The sequence below is a fragment of the Geotrypetes seraphini genome, chromosome 7, assembly GCF_902459505.1.
Source record: "Geotrypetes seraphini chromosome 7, aGeoSer1.1, whole genome shotgun sequence".
In the NCBI taxonomy this organism is placed as follows: domain Eukaryota; kingdom Metazoa; phylum Chordata; class Amphibia; order Gymnophiona; family Dermophiidae; genus Geotrypetes; species Geotrypetes seraphini.
In genome coordinates, this window is record NC_047090.1 from 54,401,906 (window position 1) to 54,416,322 (window position 14,417).

A 14,417-nucleotide genomic window follows, 5' to 3' on the forward strand; every position below is an offset into this window, starting at 1 on the left:
CAGGGAAGAAGACAGAGATGCCAGACTATGGGGGGAGCGGAGGGAAGAAGATGGGTGCCAGACCAATTTGGAAGGGGGGGAAAAAGGGAGAGGCACAGTAACAGAGCAAATGGAAGGCGCAGAGAGAAGAGAGACAGTGGATGGAAGGAATTGAATGAGAACATGAGGAAAGCAGAAACCAGGCAACAAAGGTAGGAAAAAAATTTATTTTTTTTTTTTTTTGCTTCAGGATAAAGTAGTATATTAGTTGTGTTGATAAAAATTTATAAACATTAGAGGCTCTGGTAGAAACGCGTTTATAAAGTATGTATTCTTCCCAATTAATATTTCCAAATTAATAAAGTCTTTTTGTTCATTTTTAAATGGGTTTCTACCAGAGCCATTAATTCAGTAGCATAATTAACTGAAATAACTATTTCTGAAGTTTATAGGGTCGGGCGAGGACGTGTGGAGATGGAGGGATTCCTCGCGGGGACGGGTGGGAGTCCTCACGGGGACGGGTGGGATTTCTGTCCCCGCGCAACTCTCTACTTCTAACTATCAAAGGCATTTTTCAGCAGAACAATCTGCTAATTCCAGACCACAGCAGAAAAAAAAAAAGAATAGTACCCTCAGAAATCACAGGCGTCTGCTCCTTCTAAGACCATTCAGTCTTTTTGGCCAATTATTCGAGAGCATAGCTTCAATTCCTTTGCATCTGTCTCTCCCTCTACCAATTGGAAGTCGTCTGAACACCATTCGAGAGGGTTATTCTCTTCGTTTTCTCACCGTCCCTCCAGATCATCCTCTGCTTCAAACCCTCTCCAGTCTTCCCTTCTTCTTCAGGAGATCAACTTCCTACTTCTTCTCAATGCCATCAAGAAGGTTCCTATGGAGCAGCGGAACAAGGGGTTTTACTCCCGCTTTTTCCATGTCCCGCCCACTTGGAATACTGCATCCAGCACTGGTCGCCGTACTTGAAGAAGGGTCCAGAGAAGAGCGACTAATGGTTAAGGGCTGGAGTTGTCGTACAGAGAGTGATTAGAGAAACTGGGCTGCTTCTACCTTGAAAAGAGGAGACAGAGGGGATATAATCGAAACGTTCAAGATAATGAAGGGAATAGACTTAGTAGATAAAGACAGGTTGTTCACCCTCTCCAAGGTAGGGAGAACGAGAGGGCACTCTCTAAAGTTAAAAGGGGATAGATTCTGTACAAAAATAAGGAAGTTCTTCTTCACCCAGAGAGTGGTGGACAACTGGAACGCTCTTCCGGAGGCTGTTATAGGGGAAAACACCCTCCAGGGGTTCAAGACAATGTTAGACAAGTTCCTACTGAACCTTAACATACGCAGATAAGGCTAGACTCGGGATACTTGTCTTTGACTGCTGGGCACAATGAACCACTGGTCTGACCCAGCAGTGCCAATTCTTATGTTCTTAAAACCCTAGACATTTATGTGTCCAGAAGGTTACTAATCAAGGGACTTCGGACTGAAACAGAGTGGCTCTATATAGAGTAATCATCTTTATAACCTACTAATTGCTACTCTACCATGTCCTTATATATACTGTATATGCCCGCTTCCTAGTCTGCGCTGTAGCATTCTAGCTCACCATTTTGTCGTAACATTACATTGCTTGATGAGCACACTAATTGCTTACTGTTGTGCAGTACTGTACAGAATTTATTTTCCAGCACTGTTCTGTGCAAATTACATTGGTGGTTGAGTTACACTAAGGTCCTGATTCTATAAAGTCCACCTAAAGTTAGACACTGATATTGGCACAGATTCCATACAACTTAGGCGCTCATTATAGAATCACATTTAGTGTTGCCTAAGCATCCTAATATTTAGGCATCCAATGTGTTACAAGATCCAAGACAGCATAGTTTCACCAAGGGGAAATTGTGCCAAACAAATCTGATCGATTTCTTTGACTGAGTGGCCAGAGAATTGGATAAATGAGGCTCCTCAATAAACTTACCCCCTCTTTTACAAAGACGCACAGCAACAGCCCCCGAAGCTCTTTAAATCTCTATGGGCTTTGGGGCCATTACCGCAGTGGCCTGCACTAAACGGTTTCCTAAAAGAGGCCCTTAGTGGGCTGAAGTTAAGACCCAAATTGGTGGCCTGGATTAGAAACTGTTTGATGGACAGACAATAGAGAGTGGTGGTGAATGGAATTTGCTCAGAGGAAAGAAAGGTGCCTCGGATTGGTATTGGGGCTCGTTCTGTTCAGTATATTTGTGAGTGATATTTTTGAAGGATTAGAACGAAAAGTATCTGCCATAAATTACTACGCTGTAATCTTTTGTGTTTCTGTATTGCCTATTCTATTTTTGGGTTCTTGGTTCAGTCCTCAAAGAGGCAGTGGAAAGTAGAATCATGAAACAACAGCCAGGTGGTACATAAAAAGTATATTTTGTATACAAATATAAAGTATACAATAAATTAGATTTAGAGATGCTTATGTATGTGTCTTGTCTGAATGAATGAGAGCAGAGAGAGCTTGTGCCCTGCCAGGTGTGTGTATTTCTGAATGACCAGGTGTATAAGAGCTGAAGGGGGAAGAGAGGAGGCAGGGAGAGAGAGTGGGACGGTTTTAGTCTATAGGTGTGAGTTTGTTCTTAAAATAGTATCTTCCAGTATCTTTCTTTTGTCATAATTTGGTATCTGTTTAAACTGGTTCTCAATTAACAATAAGCACCTGTCTTTACAAACAGGTAGCTTGACCCATTCTTTGTCTGATTTCCTTAAGCATCTGTCCTTAGCACATCTGTTGAAATTAGAGGGCTGTGCAGAATACTCCCCAGTACTATACTAAGGGTTCTTTGTTAATATCAAGTACTGGTATTTTAGGAGTCATTTAGTGGCATTCTCAGATCTTAGACTGAATGGCAGAGGCTATTCAGTCTATCTGCAGGCATTCCCAGGGTCAAATTTGTTTAATATAATATCCCAGTGTCCTTTGCTTGCACTCTGGATCTGCTAACATACTGTAATGTAATGATGACATATGCCACCATCCTTTTTAGTAAACTGGAGTTCCAGGTCAAGTACGACGCCTTTTGTCATCGGGGGAAAGGAGGAAAGGGGGCAGGTCAGTTACAGTATTTAATACCAAGTGTTGCATTTATCATAAATGTGATTCTCTGTATTTTTCAGGGTGAATATGAAGCTGCTTTGAATCTGTATGATGATTATGTAAGTATAATCACTTGTATCAATGGATTAATTTGTTGCAAAACTACACATGAAGCAAACTATCATGGAAATACGGTACAGGATTTACATAGCACTAAAAGTTCTCCACTGAATCAGACATTAGCCTACAGTACTGTCAGCTCAATCTTTCTTTTTAAGCTAGATAAAATAAACTACATTTTTAACTGGATAATAGTCCCTAGTTTCCTGTGGTAACTGCAGACTAGCTTCTGTAGCAGAGTTCTTGAAAATTTGCAGTAATGCTTTGATGTATGTGCATACATTTAAATATTCTCTCAGGGTTTCCACAGCTGGCATTGTGCTTGTTGCAGTTTTCCGGGTCTTGCTGCGTCTTAAACTCATACCAGAATTCTGTAATACAAGGCTTGAGGGTCAGTGGTTGTGCCCATTCATACTCTGATTATTCCCTCTCTCTTTAAAGAATAACATGGGGATGGTTTCCCGCAGTTATCCGCGGAGACAGGAATGGTGATGAATTCTGTCACTGTGTTATTCTCTAGAATCCACTGAGCCCTGGTTGTACATGCTTAGAAAAACATGTACACTTCTCCCTCCATATTCGCGGGGGTTAGGGACAGAGCTGACCTTTGAATATGGAAAAATCGCAAATTACTTTTAGGGCTGACTCTGACCCACCCTCGCCACCCTCCTGCATCCTGGACCTCTCCACACCTTACCTGGTAGTCTAGTGGTGAAGTGGGGCAGGATTAATCTTCCTATGCTCCTGCGCCATGTAGAGCAGTTAACAAAAATGGCTGCTGTGTATTCCCATGACCTCATGAGACTACATAAGGAACTCAACGGGGAAGGTGGGGGTGGGTCAGGGTTTAGAAACTCGCAAATAACCAAGGTCGTGAGTTCTAAATCCATGAATTTGGAGGGAGAAGTGTATATACCCTTAAGTCTTCAAGACAGCATCCTACCAAGTATGCATGAGTGCCTTCCTGTCTTCCTCACGAGCAGGCTCCCAGTTCTTGCAGTTACATTACATTACATTAGGGATTTCTATTCTGCCATTACCTTGCAGTTCAAGGTGGATTACAAATGGATTGTCAGAACATTAGAAGTATTTAGGGAGTAGTTTGTACATTTCTTTGAGTTGCTAAGGAATACATCCAAATTGTCATGGTATTAGAAGTACATATGGAGTAGTTGCAGGTGATGCTTGGGACATTTCTGATTGAGTTAGTTCGGTTTTATGTGTTTTTTGAATAGAAAGGTTTTTATTTCTTTTTTGAAGGTTTTGTAGTCTGTGGTCGAGGTCAATAGGTTGTAGAGTTGTGGATCAAGTGTTGCAGCTCGAGTGGCTAGGAGGTTGTAGTACAGTTTTTTTCTTTTGACGTTTTTGGTTGGAAGGTGTGTGAATGGTGCATGGGTTCTCCTATGTCTGGTTGAGGTGGATTGAGGCTGGGCTGTCTCCGTTTATTGCTTTAAATAGTAGGCAGTAAAATTTGAAGTGTACTCTTGCTTGTATTGGGAGCCAACGTGAGTCGTGGTACGCCTCTGTGATGTGGTCAAATTTCTTCAGTGAGTAGTACAGTCTTAGAACTGTGTTTTGTATTGTTTGTAATTGTTTTATCATGGTTGCTGTACAGGGGAGATATAGTATGTTGCAGTAGTCTATTAGACCTAGAATTAGGATTGTACCAAGAGTTAGAATTGTTTTCTGTCGAAGAATTTTCTAACTTGCCTCAGGATTCTCATGACTGTGAATGATTTTTTTAATTGTTTTGTTGATTTGTGGCTGCATTATACAGCCTCTGTCTATTAGCACTCCCAGGTGTTTTAAAGTGGGTTAGATGTGGTATGTTGTAGAGTTTATGACAAGGTTTGTTACGGTTGGGGTTTTGTTATTTTCGAGTAGGATGAAGTTTGTTTTGTCTCGATTTAGTTTTAGTTTGTGGTCTTTCATCCATGTTGCTACTGTTTCAAGTGTTCTGTGTATTGTGTCTGCCATGGATGGTGCTGGTTGAAGGAAAGGAAGGAGAATGGTGATGTTGTCTGCATAGCTTGTTTGTCTAGGTAGGAGCCGAGGGAGGCAATGTATGGTTGAAGAGTGTGGGAGAAAGAGGTGATCCTTGAGATACTCCGCAGGGGTTAAACCATGGTTTGGATTTTTCTTTCTTTGTTTTAACTCTGTATGTTCTGGATTGTAAGAATCCTTTAAACTATGATAGTACCTTACCACTGATTTCTATTGAGTCCAGTATATGTAGAAGGATGTTATGATGTACCAGGTCAAAGGCTGTGGAGAGATCTAGTTGGATAATTTGCATTTTTTTGCCTGTGCTGAGGTGTTGTCTGGCGGTGTCCATGAGTGAGCCTAGTAGGGTCTCAGTTCTGTGGTTGGTTCTGAAGCCTGATTATGTTGGGTGGAGTAGGTGGTGGTTTTCTAGGTATGAGTTTAGGACTTTGACTTCGAGGCCTTCCATTAGCTTGACATATAGTGGTATTGAGGCTATGGGTCTGTAGTCGGATTGTTAGTCTATTTCTCCTTTGGGGTCTTTCAGGATTGGGGTGGGTCTTGTGGGTAAAGGTCATCAGTGAGTGGTGTTTTTATCCATTTCAAGAGTAGGGTATGAAATAGTGTACTGGAGGCTTTCAATAGGTATGGGGGGCAGTGGTTGAGGTCGCAAGTTGCGTGGCTGTATTTGTTGTAGAGTTTGTTGAAATCTGACCATGGTATTGGTGAGAAGTGGGACCATGTTCTGTCTGCTGCAACTGCTTCTTCTTCTGTGGAGGGTGTTGTGATCTCTTCTAGGTGCATAGGTGTTCCCTAGAAGGTGGATCTTATAGTTGCAATTTTCTCTTTGAAGAATGTCGCTAAGAGTGTGGGGGTGGGGGTGTTGTTGCTTGTGTGGTAGGGTTTGGTGTCTGTGAGTTCTTTTAGTAGTTGGAATAGTTTTTTTGTGTCTTGGGATTCTTCTATTTGCTTTGTGTAGTATTTTTGTTTGTATTTTTGGTTCAGTTTTCTCCATGCTGTTTTTGTGGAGTCTTGACTATTTTTCTTCCATTTTCTTTCTAGTTGTCTGCATTGTCTTTTTAGTAGGAGTAGTTCATTGTCGAACCATTTGTCAGATTTTCTATGGATTCTGGTTTTAGTCTGTTCTGGAGCTAGCTTATCTAGAGTTGCTGCACTTAGGCTCCATTGTGAGATGAAGTTTTGGGGGTTATAATATAGTTTTCGTCCAGAATTTGGTGGGGTCGATGTGCTTACGTGAGATGTAGGTTATTTTTTGTGTGTTTGGTTTGCTTTTGTTGTTGGTCCAGTTGATATTGAAGGAGGGAGCGAGCGATACCAGTTTCCATTTGATGTGTGAATTTCTGGTTATGTGGGTTGTTGGGTCATGTAGGCTGCAATGTCGAGTTGGTGACCTTTTTCATGAGTGATTTGAGGGTGTAATATCTTGTATGTTGTAAGATAGTAAGATTTCTACTTGTTTGGAGGCTTGGTTTTCGAGGTTTAGGTCTCCTAGGATTAAGTTGTAAGTTGTCATTAATGAGTTTCGGTAGATAAAGTCTTCGAATTTTGGGTTTGTTGTGTTACGGTTTCCTGGTGTTATGTAGCAAAGCATGCAGTTTAGGGTGCCTTTGAGTGAGGTGCCTGAGAGTTGACAGGCTAGTAAATAAATGTTTGGGGTAGTAATTTTGTCTTGTATTTTTTTAGGTCTATGGTGTTTTGGCAATGATGGCAATTCCTCCTCCTCTTTTGTTTTCTCTGCAGATCACTATCATTTTGTATCCTTTAGGGCAAACTTCTGTTATTTTGGGGTCTGTTTCAGAAATAAGCCAGGTTTCAATGAGAAAGAGGCAATCTAGTTTTTCCCTTTCCAGTTTTTTATGTGTTCTGTTTTTGGGCCTATGGTTCTTATGTTTAAGTATGCACATGTGAGATTGGTGTAGTTTGTTGGTTCGCTGTGAGTTGTTTTCGGGTAGATGAGCAATCTTTGGTGAGAATGCGTTTTGGTCTTGTAGGGGTTAGTCGGTCTTCTTGTTATTTGTGTGTTGGGGTAGTAGGTGTAGGTCTGGTAGTTTGTGTTTCTGTCTGTTGTGATTCGTCTGGGTGGGTGGAGAATTCTATTAGCATTTGATATAGTTGGTATTGGGAAGATATTGTTTGCTGTTGTCTTCCAGTTAGCTAGGATCAGGGCAATCAGTAAGATAGCTTGTGTGTGTTTTTGTGGTGTAGTTAACATTTGAGAGTAAGCATGTCTGGTAGTGTGATTGTATGAAACCAAACTGTAGGTTATAGGTTGGTTAGGTGGGTTGAAATTGTGGTAGTTCGGTTGCTTCGCTAAGGTGCCTTTGACGTGCACCTTAGACGGTGCGCTGTTAGGGTTGTATTTTCGGGGTGGGGCAGAGTATGCTCCCACACCCGAAGAAGTCCTCCCAACTGCTACCGGAGAAAGGCAGGTAGAAATTCAAACTGTCCCACTGAGCCTTCCAACTGGCTCAGCGAGTTGTAGCGTCAGGGAGAGGCGGAGTGTGCTCCCACACCCGATGAAGTCCTCCCGATTGCTACCGGAGAAAGGTAGGTAAAAATTCACACTGTCCCGCTGAGTCTTCCAGCTGGCTAATGTCTCAGTACTTCTCAATTAAATTGAATGACCAAATCAAAAACACTCAGCTGCCCCTCACTATTTCTCTTCACTTATCTTCCCCTGTCTCGACTCAGCTGGTAAGTCTCTCCTATCTGTGCCCTTCTTTTCAACTTCCAACTCCAAACTCCTTTCTACCTTGCTGCGCCGTATGCTTGGAACAAACTGCCCAAATCCCTATGTCAGGATCCGATCTGGCAGTGTTCAAGGCTGAGTTAAAAGCCCACCACATGTGATGTGGCGCTAACGTGAAGTCGTGCACGCTCCTAGCGTGAGGTGGTAACGGGAAGTCATGCACGTGTTTTTGTGTTAATTTCACCAAGGAAAATGCATAAAATCTATAAATTCCGAGTTCCTGTTGTCAAGGGAAGATAGCAGCACCTCCGGGGAGAGAGTGTGGAGTGAATAAGTCATGAAAAGAAAAAGATAAACCGAAGCTTAATGAGTATAAAATGGCAGCAGCAGACCATGCAGAGAGCTCGGTGAGTTTCATATGGATATCAGAGATTGTCTTCGAAGTCAAGAATGTCATCAATTCTTCTCTTGAGAAAAATTTCCAGGCACTTACTGATAAATTGGAAGTTGTGGATGGCTGTCTTGAAACGCTAAAAGGAGAGTTTTCTACTTGTTGCCAGAGAATCTCAGACGTGGAAGACAGCATGCAATGTATTACCTCACAGCAATAGGAGTTCCAGGCACAGATATGTAGCCTGGAAGACAAGGTACGATCTCGAAAACAGATCTCGTAGAGGAAACTTACGCTTAGTAGGTATCCCTAAAACTTTAGCAGACGTGGAGTTAAAGAAGTTCTGGAATCCTGGATAACGGAAACACTGGCTTTGCATTCATCAGCAGGGCCATTGAGAAATGAAAGAGCACACAGGTTGGGCCTGAAGCGTCAACAGTCCAGCAAGCCGCAGGTTGTAATAATGAAGCTTTTGAACTATGCTCATAAGGTGGATATACTGCATGCAATCAGGGTGAAGGTTCCTCTTACTTATGATAACAAAACCATCTTTTGTTTTCAAGATTATTCTCGAGTTTCTCTGATGCGGAAAGCATACTCTTCTTTATGCACAGAATTGCATTGTAAACACATGCAATTCACTTTGCTATATCCAGCAAAATTGAAAATCTTCTATGACGGGAAGAACCATTTCTTTGATTCTCCAGAATCGGCAGCTACCTTCATTTGACAAATGTCAGGTCCCTCACAACTAATTGTTTGAAGTGTGATTGGCATATCTGGTTTGGTCGGATCATTATCTTAGACCACGAGAGCTGTTTCTTTTCTACAAATGGCGGTGGTCACAGTATCAGTCTTGGGATCGGAGAGCTGTTTGAACTGGAGATGGGGTTCCTGAGTGGGATTTTTTCTTGTTCTTCCTTCTTTTCTGTTCTGTTTTCCCTTTTTTATTTTGGATTTCAGGTTGCTTTCCAGTTGCTGCTGTGGATGAGACTCATGCCTTTGTTGGAGGAGGGCTGGAGGCTGGGACAGTCCTCTTCTAGACAAACTGTTGGGTTTGTTCAATTTACTATATTCTCTTTTATGCCACCTTAATGCCTCTATGCAATACTTCAGGCACTTAATCATAAGAAAGTGGAGATATCTTTTCTACAGGAAACTCATTTACCTGCACAGGAGCATGCTAAATTTCAGAGATGGTGGGTGGGACATCAATTGGGAGCTCCTACTGTGACAAAAAAGGCAGGTGTGCTTATTTTGTTTCAGAAAGGGATACATTTGGTGATACATCAACAGTGGGTGGATCAGAGAGGATGATATTTTTTAGCTAAAGTTACAAAAGCTCGCCAGCTGATCCTGGGTAATATTTATGCTCCAAATAATCATGACCAAAAATCTTTTGACAATTTGGTTGTGCTCTGGGCTCCCCATTTGGATTTGCCTTTCTTGTTGGGAGGTGATTTTATCTGGGTCTATGACCTGACTATTGACAAATCACATCCTCTGCCTACTGATCGACTGGATGTTTGGATAGGGTTGCCCAAGTTATGTACAGCCTTAGAAGTCCTGGATGTTTGGCGTGTGTTACATCCTGGAGAACGGGATTAGACCTATGTATCCAGAGCGCATGGTTCTCTTTTGAGGATTGATTATTGGCTGATTTCTACTTCTCTTTTTTCCAAGGTACAGCAAACTGAAATTGATACATTTGATGTTTCTGATCATGCCATGGTTCTCCTTCAGGTGGCTCTGGAGTCTAGTGAACCAAGAGTGTTTAGGCGACAATTTCCGTATTATTTATGTACTGACTCTAAATTTAGAGACTTTTTGCTTTATATTGGGAAGCAGCAAAGACGATCTTGCATGGGGAAATCGTGGCCTATATGAGCCATCGGAAAAAAGTTTGAGATCGCAAGATTCTTAGGTTAGAAAAACGATTTTGAATGAAATGCTAACAATATGGGACTTGGCCATCTCTTTCTTTGTGAGCCACCCAGTCTCTTTCTTTTTAGCCACCCAGTCGACGTTGCAGGGACTGCTTCATGATAGGGCACAGAAATCCATATTATATTATAAATATAAATTACATTTATTTGGAGATACTAGAGAGAAACTATTGGCCAGATTGGTGAAACAACAGAGAGGTCCAAATAATATCTTACAGTTTTCTACTGGTTGGGGCACGAGGGTTCGGATAGATAAGGAAATTGCTGCTTTATTCGGGCAATACTATAGAGACTTATGCACTAAATCCTTACATATGATGGATGGTTCGTCATACCTAGATAATATCTCTGTTCCTCAAATATCAGAATTGATAAGAGAACAGCTCAATCACCCTATTCTGGAAGAGGAAGTACTGTCAGTTATTCACTCGGGGGCTTTGTTGAAGGCGCCGGGGTCAATAGGTTTTGCAAGAAGAATTTGTGCCGGTTCTCACACGTACATTCAATACCTTTGTAGCGAATGGTTCTTTACCAGATTCTTTTAACCTGGCTGAAATTATAGTTTTATTGAAAGCAAGCAAAGATCCTGAATAGCCTTCCTCCTATTGTCTGATTTCTCTGCTATGTGTGGAAATGAAATTTTTTTGCCAAGATTTTGGCTAATAGGTTGGCGGGTTCATTGTCTTCTCTCTTACCTTCACCTCAAGTGGGCTTTGTTTGAGGTAGACATGCTTCGCGTAATTTAAGAACGATTTTGGCCTCTTTGGAGTATGCGGAGCGTTGTGAAATCCTGACTCTTCTTATTAGCTTTGATGCAGAGAAAGCTTTTGATCAGGTTTCTTGGGATTTCTTGAACATCGAGGGGGTCTCCCTGTGCTGTCTGCAAAACTTACTCTGTGCTTTTATTTGCATGATATTGTTTGCATCCCCACACGACAACATGTCTGGTTTCTTCCACTCATAGTTCCATCACATGTTTTCAGCTGGAAATAATGTTTCCAGCAGTATGTGCTTTCCATTGTTTCTCTGGCTTATATTGCTACAATGTAAAAATCATGCTTCGTACTGAATCTGCGATTCTTTTCCAATGGGCTAGTAAAACTTTCCATTCCATCGCCAATCTTTTATTTTTAGTGTTTCTCTTAATCACATAATTATCTGTGCAACAATACTTTTTCCTTCTGGTTGCATCATTACTCTGTTTCTCTCTATTTCTTCATGGCCACCTTCTTTTTTGTAGCACTGACTACCTCTCTTGCTACTCTAACTCACAGGCACATTGCCTCTTTACATTTCTATTCCGTAAGGTTCAACTCTACGGAGTAGCATCATCCTCAGTTGATCTCTCTTAGTTCAGGGGTAAACTCTAATAATTTGGTAGCAAGCATCCAAGCTCAACTTGCATGTGAGCTAATTTCCAACAGGCTTGCCTTTGCTGTCTGTTGTTTTTTTTCTATTTTCCTTTTGGGTGAACCCCCCCCCCCAAAGAAAAATGGGAACAAAATGGAACGCATCCGATCATTCTACAGTTCACTTCCATTGATACACATGTTTTTTCTTGCTGTACTTCTCCACTATTCACAACCAGATTTATGGTAGCTCTTCTTTCCACCATTCCTTCCTTTCTAATTAAAGGCAGAAAAAGTCCTGTATCTCCTACTTGATCCTCAAGTTTCTGAGCTCACTACTCTCCTCCTCTTTTCAGTAGAAGATGAGGCCGGTTTCTGCATATAAATTTGCATATCCCTCTCTGTTTTCTTCCCTATGGAAGAAAATTTGCATATCCTTCCCTGTTTTCTTCCCTTTCTCTCTCCATGCCCCCTTTCTTTCTGTTACCCTTCTTTCTTTCTTTCTCCCTGCCCTCCCCCAAGACACCACTGCCACAATTGGGGAACAGGCCACCGCTGCAATCGGGGAATAGGCAGCCGCCGAGTTCTGAGCTCTCCCTGCTTCCTGATGCCTGCCGTAAAGAGGATGCAGAAACGCATGACCGACTAGCCTTCCCCACCCGACGTCAATTCTAACGGAGAGGAAGTTCCGGGCCAGCCAGGAAGCAATTGGCTGGCCCGGAACTTCCTCTCCGATGTCATATTTGACATTGGGTGGGGAAGTCTGGTCGGCCCGGCACTTCAGCGCCCTCTTTACAGGGTCGGGAAGCAGGTAGAATGTGAAGGCAACGCGAGTCTATCACGGAGCCCTGGATGGGCTCTGCAATCGACTTGCGTAGCCTTCGCGATCTACTGGTTGATCACGATTGACCTTTTGGGCACCCCTGCTTTATGGCATCTCCCTCGCTTATGCTTAGATTCCCCTGCCGCTATGAGGTGGTCTTATTATTTTACAACCTCCATACGTATAGTTTTTCCTGGGTTCTTCCCTTTTTCTTTTTATTAAGGATGAAGTTCTTCTAATTAGTTTTTATTTATTTTCCTTCCCTTGCCTCCGCCCACTCATTTCAGACAGTATATCTGATTTTCTTGTGAGGCAATAAGTGTTTCTGTTTCCTTAGAGGCCAATTCTACCTCCATTCTGCATCCTCGCCGCATTCTTTTTATGCATTATATAATTTTATGTATTTCTCTGTTTACTTTTAATTGCTGTTTTTATATAACTTGTACTGTTTGTATCTTATTCAATTGTTGTGAACTGCTTAGAACTCCTGGGTATAGCGGTATATAAAAATTAATTTATTATTATTATTATTCCCTTTACTAAAGCTAGGGAGTATGTTGCTTGCTTGTCTAAGGATAAAGCATACTTACTTACCATAACAGGTGTTATCCAGGGGCAGCAGGCAGATATTCTCACAACCCACCCACCTTCTCTAGTTGGTTTCTTCACTTGGGCATAGAACTGACAACCTCGCAAGCCAGCATCGGGCAGGAATGCAATGGCATATGTGCAATGTGAGCTGTCTCTAAGCTTTGCTTAAACCTTAAAGTGACAGTACCCTTTACCACTGTCTATACCGGGCTCTGTGGATGACATCACCCATATGTGAGACTATCTGCCTGCTGTCTCTGGATAATACCTTTTATGGTAAGTAACTGCTTTTCAGTTTTCTTAATATGTAATTTTTTTTACCTGAGAAGTGAAACTAAGTTCAAATTGCAGCCTCCCTATTTTAATTGGCAGACTTATGTAGTTTTGTAAAATGGGATGGCTAAATATGAAAGTAATTACATGTACACATAGAACTTGTGAAATTGCTGCTTTCACACAATAGTTAAAATACAGCTCAGAGGTATAAAACTCTAAAGAGGAGGAGGTAACCCCCTCTTAGGAAAAAGAGTTTATTTTCCAATCATTGCTTCATAACAAACGAGTCCAACTCAGAGGTTTAAATGATTGTAAGGTATATATGTCTCACTAATGATGCAATATGCATTCAAAAACGTTTTTCAAAAAATAATCAGAATTTCTGCATTCAGGTAAGCACTAAACAATTTTTGCATTCATATAGTAAATGCTCAAAAAAGGTACTTGTCAGGGTCCCGACGTGGCCCCGTTTCGGTGTCTACTTCAGGAGACCCCGTCTGGCTGATTAGCTTGCTTACAAATTGACAACCATGTAACATTTGAATAGAAGATCTGAAATGCAAAAAACAGAATCAAAAAATGCAATAGAGATGGGCTGATACCTTCTAATAGCCCCAAAACCATGCATATGCATGGGGCTATTAGAAGGTATCAGCCCATCTCTATTGCATTTTTTGATTCTGTTTTTTGCATTTCAGATCTTCTATTCAAATGTTACATGGTTGTCAATTTGTAAGCAAGCTAATCAGCCAGACGGGGTCTCCTGAAGTAGACACCGAAACGGGGCCACGTCGGGACCCTGACAAGTACCTTTTTTGAGCATTTACTATATGAATGCAAAAATTGTTTAGTGCTTACCTGAATGCAGAAATTCTGATTATTTTTTGAAAAATGTTTTTGAATGCATATTGCATCATTAGTGAGACATATATACCTTACAATCATTTAAACCTCTGAGTTGGACTCGTTTGTTATGAAGCAATGATTGGAAAATAAACTCTTTTTCCTAAGAGGGGGTTACCTCCTCCTCTTTAGAGTTTTATACCTCTGAGCTGTACAACGGGTCCTCCTCGTGGGTTGAGTTACCATTATAGAGTCGGTTTGTTTTTGTTTACACAGTATCTTTTCTGACTCTTAGTTTTGTTACATTGTCCCTGTTGA

At 41.5% G+C, this 14,417-nt stretch overlaps 1 protein-coding gene across 1 annotated transcript in view; it reads left to right on the top strand.

The window, feature by feature from the left end:
- TTC38 (tetratricopeptide repeat domain 38) overlaps positions 1-14,417 on the top strand; it is a 141,437-nt gene that overhangs the window by 64,967 nt on the left and 62,053 nt on the right. The window contains exon 9 of the mRNA XM_033953228.1: positions 3,148-3,186. Within this exon, the coding sequence (XP_033809119.1) occupies positions 3,148-3,186 (39 nt within the window). The remainder of the gene's footprint in view (positions 1-3,147; positions 3,187-14,417) is intronic.